The sequence below is a fragment of the Pristis pectinata genome, chromosome 6 (genome assembly GCF_009764475.1).
Source record: "Pristis pectinata isolate sPriPec2 chromosome 6, sPriPec2.1.pri, whole genome shotgun sequence".
NCBI classification, from domain to species: Eukaryota; Metazoa; Chordata; class Chondrichthyes; order Rhinopristiformes; family Pristidae; genus Pristis; species Pristis pectinata.
In genome coordinates this window covers 26,321,223-26,333,600 of record NC_067410.1, presented here as the reverse complement: position 1 = coordinate 26,333,600, position 12,378 = coordinate 26,321,223, and the positions used below count along the sequence as shown (strand labels likewise).

Sequence of the window (12,378 nt, the reverse complement as noted above, 5' to 3'; positions counted from 1 at the left end):
AAATGAGGCTATCCAAAAGCAAAAAACTGTTGGAAATCTGAACTAAAAGCAAAACACTGATGAAATTGCTGATGAAAGGTCACTCTCCCAAAATGTGAATTCCATTTCTCTCTCCACAGATGCTGCTAGACATTTCACTCTTTAAGAAGGGAGGGAGGCAAAAGACAGGAAATTATAGGCCAGTTAGCCTGACTTCAGTGGTTGGTAAGATGTTAAGAGTCCATTATTAAGGATGAGGTTTCAGAATACTTGGAAGCACATAAAATAAGCCGAAGTCAGCATGGTTTCCTTAAGGGGAAATATTGCCTGACAAATCTGTTGGAATTCTTTGAGGAAGCAACAGGCAGGATAGACAAAGGAGAGTCAGTGGATGTTGTTTACTTGGATTTTCAGAAGGCCTTTGACAAGGTGCCGCACGAGGCCGCTAAACAAGATAGGAGCCCATGGTATTACAGGAAAGGTACTAGTGTAGATAGAAGATTGGCTGACTGGCAGAAGGCAAAGAGTGGGAACAAAGGGAGCCTTTTCTGGTTGGCTGCCGGTGACTAATGGTGTTCTGCAGGGGTCAGTGTTGGCTCCGCTACTTTTCACGTTATATGTTAATCTGCATGACGGAATTGATGGCTTTGTGGCCAAGTCTGTGGATGATACAAAGATAGGTGGAGGGACAGGGAGTGTTGAAGAAGCAGGGAGTTTGCAGAAGGACTTGGACAGGTTGGGAGAATGGGCAAAGAATGGTAGATGGAAAACAGCACAGGGAAATGTATGGTCATGCATTTTGCTAGAAGGAATAAAGGCGTAGACTATTTTCCAAACAGGAGAGAATTCAGAAATCAGAAGTGCAAACAGACTTGGGAGTCCTTGTGCAAGATTCCCTAAGGTTAACTTGTAGATTGAGTCAGTAGTAAGGAAGGCAAATGCAATGTTATCATTCATTTCACGAGGACTAGAATATAAAAGCAAGGATGTAATGCTGAAGCTTTATAAAGGCATTGGTCAGACCACATTTGGAGTATTGTGAGCAGTTTTGGTCCCCATATCTAAGGATGGATGTGTTTGCATTGGAGAGGGCCCAGAGGAAGTTTACAAGAATGATCCTGGGAATGACAGGGTTAACGTATGAGGAGCATTTGACTCTGGGCCTGTACTCGCTGGAGTTTAGAAGGATGAGGAGGGATCTTATTGAAACCTACTGAATATTGAAAGGCCTGGATAGAGTGGACATGGAAAAGATGTTTCCAGTAGTGGGAGAGTCTAGGACCAGAGGGCACAGCCTCAAAATGAAAGGATGTCCCTTAAAACAGAGATGAGGAGGAATTTCTTTAGCCAGAGGGTGGTGAATCTGTGGAATTCATTGCCACCGACAGCAATAGAGGTCAAATCACTGGGTATATTTAAAGCGGAGATTGATAGGTTCTCGATTCATAAGGGCGTCAAAGGTTACAAGGAGAATGCAGGAAAATGGGGTTCAGAGGGAAAAATAAATCAGCCATGATCGAATGGGGAGAAGACTCGATGGGCCAAATGGCCTAATTCTGCTCCTATGCCTTATGGTCTAATATCTCCAGCACCTTGTGTTCTTATTTAAAATTAGGACAGCTCATTTTACACTAACAATGCAGTGACCTGACACTTGAGATTTGTGGATTGTTTGGCAATCAAAATTTTAGTTGTGTGCCTTGAATTATTTTTAAGTGAAATTATTAAAGGGACTACCTGGTGTAGTACCAAGTCATTAGGACTGGAAGGTGACAGGTTCAAAAGGGAATGGAGAAAACTACAAATCAACTGGAATTTCTTCTCCAATTGTCATCAGCAAGTCCTGCTGAACCGTGCAAGCAAAAAGGGTACAACAACTCAAGAGACAAGTCGCAGATATTCCAGTCAGGTACCAGCACCATTCCTCTTCTGATAAAAGCAACATAAATCAGTCAGTACTACTGGCAAAACAAAAGGAGACAGAAAAAACACCCATAATCTGGGAGCTGCACAATGCCAAACACTATCCAGCTCCACAAACCTGGGAGCAACAAGGTCAATACTAAACTGCTGTTTTTGCAAGGGTGTGGCTTAATGCACTTCAGCAACTATCAGCAGTGACTGTGATGGTGACCCCACAAGCAATTATATCTGATCAGGAGGCAACAAATGCCATTTCTCCAGCAAGGCTATTCACCTGCAGGGACACAACTTTACCATTCACGAGTCATTGCTAGACACCTCAAGCAGATGTAACATACGAAAGCACTATTCCTTGGCCAATGTATATGCACCTGATCCAGAGAACAAATGGCTGATCATCTCCACACAGCTCCTACTGCTGCTGGAAACTTCATGGCAGTTTGCTCTGTGCAGCAACCTCAACTGCATTGCCGATGCAGCTGGCCAATCTGGCAAGTTGACAGCAATTTGGACATATCCTCCAGACTCTTAAGTGAAAGGGTAAAAGATGCCAAGCTGTGCAATGTTGTCACTGCCTTGCAAATGGAAAAACAACACAATACACCTGATCAAGACCAGATAATCATCCATTTACATCCCAAACACTCACAGTCACATCCATCAATGTTATACCAGAGTTCTTCAGTGACCACTGCCTTCTGCTGACAGACAGGAAGGCAAGAAGGCTGACAGGTGATATGGAAGCTGAATACAAAACTAGTAACCCTGGAAAACATCAAGGAACTTATAGGGATTATACAATTTGGAGAACCATGAAACACCTCTTATTCTCCAAAGTTCCAGTGGGAAGCAATTAAGGCAAACATCAGGAGGTTCTTCATCCTCAATATGTGTTCTGAAAGTGAAAGTCAGAAGCAAAGCCATCAGAAAAGCACGTAGAATCTGCTCCTGCTGCAGTCAATTGGGATGGTGAGGGAAAGGGTAACGCTGAGGAACTCTAAAGAGGCAGAGAGCCAGCGAGCCTCGCTCTATGCCTCAGTCCTCCAGCATCACATTCTGGCCCAGAATCGTTGTGGAACAGGATGAGACAATATTTTTACTAAAATATTCACAGAGAGCATTTTTTTTTTATCATTAGCTTTAAGGAAGAGGATAGCTCAGTAATATCCTTGCAGCTAGACATCAAGGATCTGCCATACCAGGGTTTATGATTTGAATGCCGAGGACAGTAGAGCTTTCCAGAAGTTCATCTCCTACTCAGAGATTTAGATGACAGCAATTGGGAGCACATGGATTACCCATCAACTCTGGACAAACGAGATCTATTTGCTCCTTCAATTAAATAAAACTTCAGAATCAGATTTATTATCACTGACTTATGACATGAAATTTGTTGTTTTGCAGCAGCAGTACAGTGCAAGACAAAAATCTATAAATTACAAAATTAAATAATAGTGCAAAAAAAAGGAATAATGAGGTAGTGTTTATGGATCGTTCAGGAATCTGATGGCAGAGGGGAAGAAGCTGTTCCTGAATCACTAAGTTTGGGTCTTCAGGCTCCTGTACCTCCACCCTGATGGTAGTAATGAGAAGAGGGCTTGTCCCCGATGGGGAGGATCCTTAATGATGGATGCCGCCTTCTTGATGCGCCGCCTCTTGAAGATGTCCTCAATGGTGGGGAAGGTTGTGCCCCTGATGTAGTTGGCTGAGCTGATAGATCCTCTGAGATGTTGACACCCAGGAACTTAAAGTTGCTCACACTTTCCACTGCTGACCCCTCAGTGAGGACTGGTGTGTGTTCTCCTGACTTTCCCTTCCTGAAGTCCACAATCAGTTTCTTGGTCTTGCTGACATAGATTGCAAGGTTGTTGTTGTGACACCACTCAAACAGCTGATCTATCTCACTCCTGTATGCCTCATCGCCATCTGAGATTCTCTCAACAATGGTGTCATTGGCGAATTTATAGATGGCATTTGAGCTGTTCTTAGCCACACAGTCATGAGTGTAGAGAGAGTAGAGCAGTGGGCCTGTGTTGATAGTCAGCAAGAAGATGTTATTGCCGATCAGCACTGACTGCAGTCTCTCTGAGGAAGTCAAGGATCCAGTTGCAGAGGGAGATATAGAGGCCCAGAATTTGAAGCCTGGTTATTAGTACTGAGGGGATGATGCTGTTGAACACAGAGCTGTATGTCTTGCTGTTGTTTAGGTGCTCCAAAGCAGAGCGGGGAGCCAGTGAGATTGTGTCTGCTATAGACCTGTTGTGGTGGTAGGTGAATTGCGGCAGGTCCAGGTCCTTGCTCAGGCAGGAATCAGTTCTAGCCATAACCAACCTCTCGAAGCACTTCATCACAGTAGATATGAATGCTACTGGGTGCTAGTCATTGAGGCAGCTCACCCTGCTCTTCTTGGGCACTGTAATGATTGCTGCCCTTTTGAAGCAGATGGGAACCTCAGACTGCAGTAGTGAGAGGTGATGTCCTTGAACACTCCAGCCAGTTGGTTGGCACAGATTTTCAGTATCTGGCCAAGTACACCGTTGGGGCCTAGCGCCTTGAGAGGGTTCACCCTCTTGAAGGACGTTCGGACATCGGCCTCCGAGACAGAGATCACAGGGTCATCAGATGCTGTGGAGGTTCGCACAGGTGTAGTGTTATTCTCCCTTTCAAAGTGTGCATGAAAGGCATTGAGCTCATCAGGGGGCGAAACATCACTGTCATTTATGCTGTTAGGTTTTGCCTTAAATGCAAGCCCTGCCACAGCTGTCGTGCATCCAATTGTGTCTCTAGCTTCACTCGGAATTGCCTTTTCGCTCTCGTGATGGCCTTCTGTAGGTCCTACCTGGTCTTCTTGTAGGGTTCTGGATTCATGGTCTTGAACACCACAGATCTAGCCCTCATCAGACTGTGAATCTCCTGGTTCATCCTTGACTTCTGGTTTAGGAAAACTCAGGAAGTTTGTGGAAACAACGCAAAAACTATGAAATGCTGATTGAACTTTCCTCGTGTTATGCTGCAAGTTCTGAATTCCCACTCTTAAAGTTGTTGCCTCCCCGCCTTTCTCTTCCTTTATGCTAAGGATGTAGATTATCAAAGGAGAAGGCACTTCTTAAAATTGCTTTGCTTTACTCAGGTATTTTGTTATCTATAGTGCTTTAGATTAACTTCATTTTTATGAGTTATTTGCTTCAGTCTTTAAATGCTTCAAAATGTCAAATATACATTAAAAACTAATAAAATGAATTAAAGAAATCAGAGCTGATAAAGTCCACAGTATTGTTTCAGAACTTGGGGGCAAACAGTCCAGTCATCATTTGGTCCTTGTTATGGACTAAAGTGGCAGGTAAGTGTGGGTGTGCAGCCACACAGATGGTGATTCAATGCAATATGTAGAAGACATGTAGCGTGGCAGATGAGTTAAATGAATGACGGAGAGCAAGCGAGACCGAGAGCGCAAAAATAGGTAACAGGAAGTCATTCGATATAGAATCACCAAACCTTCCATTTAAGCAGTTTCACATTTGGGAGGCACGGTATTCCCAGAAACCTCCAGATCTGCCTATCATCCTATAACGAAACTAAACCTGCCTCAGGCAGCTGAGGAATATGCACATTCCATTGTAGATTACAAACAACAGCTGAAAAGAGGAAGTTTTCTTTTAAACCTTTACCAGCTGAATAATCCAGAAACATGTAGTACTTATGAGGAATTTTATAATCAATTCACAAAAAGACTAAAAATATTAGATGGAAATGAAACAAGCCCTACAGCAACAAAGTTAGAAGTCAACTGTTTATTTTAGTCAGATCCTTCCCCACATGTGTACTTGAAAACAATGATTCACAACTATCTAAAGTACTGCAGTACATCAAATGAATAAAGTAATAAGTAAGTTTTAACAAGTTACAACCCAGAAATAACCAGAATTGGGTCAAGAAAAGACTTTTGGATAAGTTCATGGATAGGAGGGGTTTAGGGGGATATAGGCCAAATACCAGCAAATGGGACTAGCTTGGTGGGCACCATGGTCAGCATGAACGATTTAGGCTAAAGGGCCTGTTTCCAGGCTGTATTACTCTATGACTCTAAAAGCAGAAGCTAATTCTTCACCTATCACTCAGCCACAATTCCTGTCAAATAATTTATTAAAACCTTAGGACAAAAACATATTTAAAAAGTGTTCAAAAATAGGTTGTTGATGGATAAGAGAATTGTTGAATAAAGCTAACAGCTTTGCGACCAACAGAAACCTTAACTGCGAATTCCTTAGGAACTTAGTCAAGCTAAGTACCTAATCTTCATCAAAGCCTCTAATTCTAATTTCAAGCATTCAAAATTACCATTTTAGACAAGATATTTATTAGTCACATGTACATTGAAACACACAGTGAAATGCATCTTTTGCATAGTGTTCTGGGGGCAGCCCGCATGTATCGCCACGCCTCCAGCGCCAACATAGCATGCCCACAACTTCCTAACCCGTACGTCTTTGGAACGTGGGAGGAAACCGGAGCACCTGGAGGAAACCCACGCAGACGTGGAGAGAACGTACAAACTCCTTACTGATAGAGGCCAGAATTGAACCCTGGTCACTGGTGCTGTAACAGTGTTACACTAACCACTACACTACTGTGACTACCCATTATAACAGGGCATTTCAGCACCATGTAGGAGATGCAGGTTCATGCCTGCAACTCAGTGAGGCAACAATCTCAGAGTGGCCTGCACAGCCCAAGAAACTCAGCTGCCAATTCATCTATGTATCCTCATGGTTACCTTAAGAGCAACATGAACAGCAATCTTAAACCAGATCGGTTGACCACTCTACTTGTGACATGGATGGCAAGATCAGTGAAAAAAGTTTTATGCCATGTTTTACTTATTACACTTGTACAAAACGTTATGATTGCAGTTAACCAGAAACAAACATTTGAAAAGGAATTTTATGATATAAATTTGAACTTTGCTAACCTCAGAATATTTTCCCCACATATTTAAATGGAACAAGTAGTACGTGGCGACACTTGTGGGCTGCCCCCAGAACTCTCTGTGCAAAAAGATGCATTTCACTGTGTGTGTTTCGATGTACATCTTATGGTGTTGCTGGAGAAATCAGTGACTTTGTGTTTCTAGTTTTGGTTTACTGAGAGATGTCAATCTTACTTTCGTTTCTGCTCGTTCTCTTGAAAGTGATAGGAAATCCTGATTCATTAATGGCACAATGATATCCTCTGCTCTTTTATACACAACACCTTTTGATTATTTCACTAAGAGGCAACACACATAACTGAACAAGGGCTTAAAATTGAAAGGGACCAAGATGATGGTTTCAGGGTGAGAAAGAAACTGTTGCCAAATACTTATAAAGGACAGGGTAGGCTGAAAGGCTGTGGACTGCACTCAATGCAATTGAAGAAGGGAAGTGCTACTGAGGCAGGCGACAGAGGAGAGACAATGGAAGTCAGTATGGTCAGCAATGTCAAAGGCTGTAAAGAGGTCAATGGAATTAAGATCAATAGTACAACTCACTAACAAAGAATGTTACTTATGACTTCGATTAAGGCAGTTCCACTTCTGTTGCGGAAGCAGAAAACTGATCAGAGAAACTTACACATAAACTCCACGCCAAAAGTGGAATTTTAAATTATACGTATATTAAAACTCTGCATTGGTTGTGCTTGACCAGATACTGCAACATCATGGATGATTGTTAACGAAATTACTTTGACCATTCCAACAGCTTTGTACACCTACTTTTAGTCAATGAGAGTTATGTAAATAAAACTCTATGCTGAGATAATTAGCTCCCAGGAGATAAAAGATCGAATGAGGTGGGCTAAATTGCAGAAGTCTGAGCGGTCCAGTGATGTTGCAACCCTCTGAGGGGTGCAGAGCATTTATCAACCCGGGGATTGTGCAACTGTTGTAGGCAGCAGATACTGGTCACTGAGTGTTTGATAGCCGTGTGCGCTAACGTTCATGAATGATTGAACTACTCCAGATTAACAGACAGGCTTCGCCTGCTGCTGCTCCCCGCAAACGGCGCCTCTTGGCCCAGCGGGCGGAACAGTAACCGAGCCGCTGGGTAACCACCCCCACCCCCCACCAACTCGCCTGCCCCTTCCAACCGAGAGCCGAGGTGAGCCCAACCTCTGGCCAGGGCCGCGGCGGCCTAAAGCCGGCCTCGGTACTCACCGTGTGTGACTGAAGGTTTTGGCTGGCTTCGATCACGCACGCCAACGGCACCGTGTCGTCCAACATTACCTTACCCGGGCTTTTCTTCTCCATGAGCGCCATTACACGGGCAGGTACGGCGCTCAACGAGCATATGAGGGGTGAGCAGCCGCTGACTGCGCGTTGCCTGACCGGAGCCCAGCACCGCGAGGCGTCCGCAGGGTCCTACACTCCGACGACTTAGAGAGAGCAGCAGAGATAACTGATGATATCTCCGCCCAGAATGGCGCCGCAGTTCCTGTAACGGGTGAACCGGAAAGTCATATCAGCATATGCAGAGGAGAGTTCCTGATCACCGGAGCCCCGGGATAACGAAGTAAAATATTTGCTTAGGAGTTACTGGGAATTTATCAGTTTACATCTAAGTATACTCTCATGTATCCGTATAAGCAAGCAAAAATCAGCGAAACAATCGGAATCATGCCATATAATCCTTTAAGAATGACAGTTAATGCACTATTAAGGTATTTCATGATTGTTCATAAACATTTCAATGTATGCTTGGGGAATTGTTAAATGTGACTCGCGCTAATATAATAAAATGCATTCAAAGAAATAGAACATAAGATGCACCACGGACATTTTAAATCAATTTAATCTCTTGATAAAATTCCAAAACTTGATTTTGTTTCTTCCATATATAACTTCACAATGGAGATGAATTTCAATGAGTAGCCGAATTTGAGAAGGGTGTACCACACACTCCCCCAATTTATGGAATCAAAGACTTTGGTGAGATTGAAAAGGGTCACGTATAGTGCTGATGCTGCCTCCTGCATTTTTCTTGGAGTTGTCGTGCGGTGAAGATCAAGTCCACCCTGATTCCAAATGATAGAATCCAGTCCGTGATTCGGGGAGATGCTCTTCTCTTCAGGAGAGAGGTGAAGAGGATTCTTGCAACGACTTTCCCTGTGGCAGGGAGCTCCCTCCCACAGAGAGATGCCGAAGAAAGCCATAATTACAGCATCTCTGAGATTCCCTGAAATAGTTACATTTTTTCCAGATATCATAGAATCATAGAACAGTACAGCACAATACAGGCCCTTCGGCCCACAATGTTGTGCCGACCTTTAAACCTCACCTAGGACTTCCTACCACATATCACTCTGTTTTAAATTCCTCCATATGCTTACCTAGTAATCTCTTGAATTTGACCGATGTACCTGCCTCCGCCACCGCCCCAGGCAGCGCATTCCACACCCTAACCACTCTCTGGGTAAAAAACCTTCCTCTGATATCTCCCTTGAATTTCCCACCCATTACTTTAAAGCCATGCCCTCTTGTATTGAGCATTGGTGCCCTGGAAAAGAGGCGCTGGCTGTCTACTCTATCTATTCCTCTTACTATTTTGTATACCTCTATCATGTCTCCTCTCATCCTCTCATCCTCCTTCTCTCCAATGAGTAAAGCCCTAGCTCCCTTAGTCTCTCCTCATAACGCATACTCTCTAAACCAGGCAGCATCCTGGTAAATCTTCTCTGCACCCTTTCCAACGGTTCCACATCCTTCCTATAATGAGGCGACCAGAACTGGACACAGTACTCTAAGTGTGGTCTAACCAGAGTTTTGTAGAGCTGCATCATTACCTCGCGGCTCTTAAACTCGATCCCAGGACTTACGAATGCTAACATCCCATAAGCTTCCTTAACTACCCTATCCACCTGTGAGGCAACTTTCAGTGATCTGTGGATATGAACCCCCTATATCCCTCCGCTCCTCCACACTACTCAGAATCCTGCCATTCACTTTGTGCTCCACCTTGGAGTTTGTCCTTTCAAAGTGTACCACCTCACACTTCTCCGGATTGAACTCCATCTGCCACTTCTCAGCCCAGCTCTACATCCTATCAACATCCCTCTGCAATCTTCAACAATCCTCTACACTATCCACAACACCACCATCCTTTGTGTCGTCTGCAAACTTGCCAACCCACCCTTCTACCCCCTCATCCTATCTCTAAGAATCCTCTCCAACAGCTTGCCCACCACAGACGTAAGGCTCACTGGTCTATAGTTCCCTAGACTATCCCTACTACCTTTTTTGAATAAGGGGACAACATTTGCCACCCTCCAATCCTCTGGTACCATCCCCGTGGACAACGAAGACTCAAAGATCCTAGCCAATGATTCCGCACTCTCCTCCCTCGCCTCATGGAGCAGCCTGGGGAATATTCCGTCAGGCCCTGGGGATTTATCTGTCCTAATATTCTCTAACAGCTCCAATACATGCTCTCTCTTGATATCCACATGCTCTAGAACATTAACCTTACCAACACTGTCCTGAGCGTCATCGAGGCCCCTCTCCTTGGTGAATACTGAAGAGAAGTATTCATTGAGGACCTCACCCACTTCCGCACTTCCAGGTACATCTTCCCATATGGCATTGAGGCTGTGGATTTCTGAATAAAGCTCTTCACTGACCAAGAAAGGCAATGAAAAATATTACCAGCATTTTCTCCACAAATTGCTCCAAATTTATTGGAAGGGTAAGCAAACCAACATCAGCATTCTCTCCAGGGCCTAAATCCACAGTACTGAGGCTTGGTAATACACAGTCACTACAATGGACAGGCCACGTCATTCACATCCCCAATACCAGACTCCTAAAGGAAACACTCTATTCTGAGCTCCGTCATGTGTGGTGAAGGCACGTACTCTCACAACATTTAAGAGGTATCTGAATAAGCCTGAATTGCCAAAGCATAAGAAGGCTGTGGACCAAGTGCTGGGACTGGGATTAGTAAAGATTGGTACTTGATAATCAGCATGAACATGGTGGCTGAAGGGCCTCTTTCTGTGCTGTATGACTCCATGAGAATACCAGGTGAACAAAGCAAGAGATTCAAGAATGTTCTCAATGCCTCCTTGAAGAAATATAATATTCCTACTGACTCCTGGGAATCTCTGGCCCATGACTGCCTAAGATGAAGAAGGAGCATTCAACCTGGGATAGAGAGTGTTAAACCCATGTATTGGGAGCACACAGAGGCTTTATGTAAGGATAGGATGGAGCAGATTCACCCACGCCATCAGCCTATCAAAGAGTTTGTGGTTCCCCAGTTGGCCTATCGGCCCTCTTAGAATTCACAGAACTGGAAAGGAAGTAAGTCATCTTCAATCTCAAGGGACTACCCATGAAAAAAATATAAATTCTGGATGTGTACTAGATTCAATACCATAATTTCTGTTACTTATCAATGGTATCAGTTCAATGTGCAAATCGCGTGATTTTTAAGCACTCCCCATGCCAATTGCCAAATTGGTTGTGTAGTATGTATATGAGTGTCAGTGTACCTTTAAGAACTGAAACTGCTGTGTGATATATTCAAATACAGCTGTGAGTTGACAGCTTACTACCTTCAACAAAGGATGTTTTGTTGATAACTCTACCTCTGTTGTTTGCCTTAGTTAGCAGCAACCCCAAAGGACTTACAGACACCACAAGGGAATTTCAGATGCTGTAATTGTGAATACCTTCAAGAAAGAAGCTAAGTCTGACTGTCATAAATACAGAGGAGTCTCATTGCTGTGCTCCACAGATCAAGTCATCACCAGGTCTTCCTCAGCCACCTCCTCCAGTAGCCAAAGAGCCACTCCCCAAATCACAGTGTGGATTCTGTCCATCCAAAGGTACAGTTGACATGACCTTAACCACAAACAACTCCAAGAAAGTCACAGGGACCAGCACAAGTCTTTATGCATGACTGCCTTCGACTCACTGAAGCCTTTGATTTTATCAGTACAGACCATCCCTGGGTGATGAACAGGTTCCATTTTTACAGATGTCTGTAAGTTGATTTTGTCCGTAAGTCAGAGAATACACAAAAATCACTCGATATGGTGACCATACCTCCACAGTGTTGTAATGAATGGCATCAAAAGCACATACAACTGATAAGCAAGAACAATTACCAAAAGTGGAGAGCGAGAAGAATCTAGTTTTGGCCTCGTAGAAATGAAGGTATGTGTGTATGTCGGACTTCTGAATTTAATAATATTATGGGAACGCAGTTGTATGTAGGGGTGTCCATAAGTTGGGCATTCATAACCTGGGGATGGTCTATAACAAGAAAAAATGAAAAACCCTCCTCAGATTCATAGAAATTTGTCTCCATTTCTGTTTGGACCATTAAGGCATACAAGTGATGATATTAACAATTGTGAATCATGTGTTCGTTTTCCAACACTAAAACAATTTGCTGCCAGTGAGATAATTGCATATTATTCAGTCTCCACAATACTTTA

The 12,378-nt window shown here is 43.6% G+C and overlaps 1 protein-coding gene across 2 annotated transcripts in view; it reads right to left on the bottom strand.

Moving 5' to 3' along the window:
* Window positions 1-8,434, bottom strand: part of pxk (PX domain containing serine/threonine kinase) — a 60,226-nt gene extending 51,792 nt beyond the window's left edge. The window contains exon 1 of one of the 2 annotated variants that reach the window (XM_052017228.1): window positions 8,096-8,434. In XM_052017228.1, the coding sequence (XP_051873188.1) occupies window positions 8,096-8,197 (102 nt within the window). In that variant the 5' untranslated portion in view covers window positions 8,198-8,434. The remainder of the gene's footprint in view (window positions 1-8,095) is intronic. The other variant, XM_052017229.1, reaches the window with a different exon arrangement.
* Window positions 8,435-12,378: the final 3,944 nt, after the last annotated feature.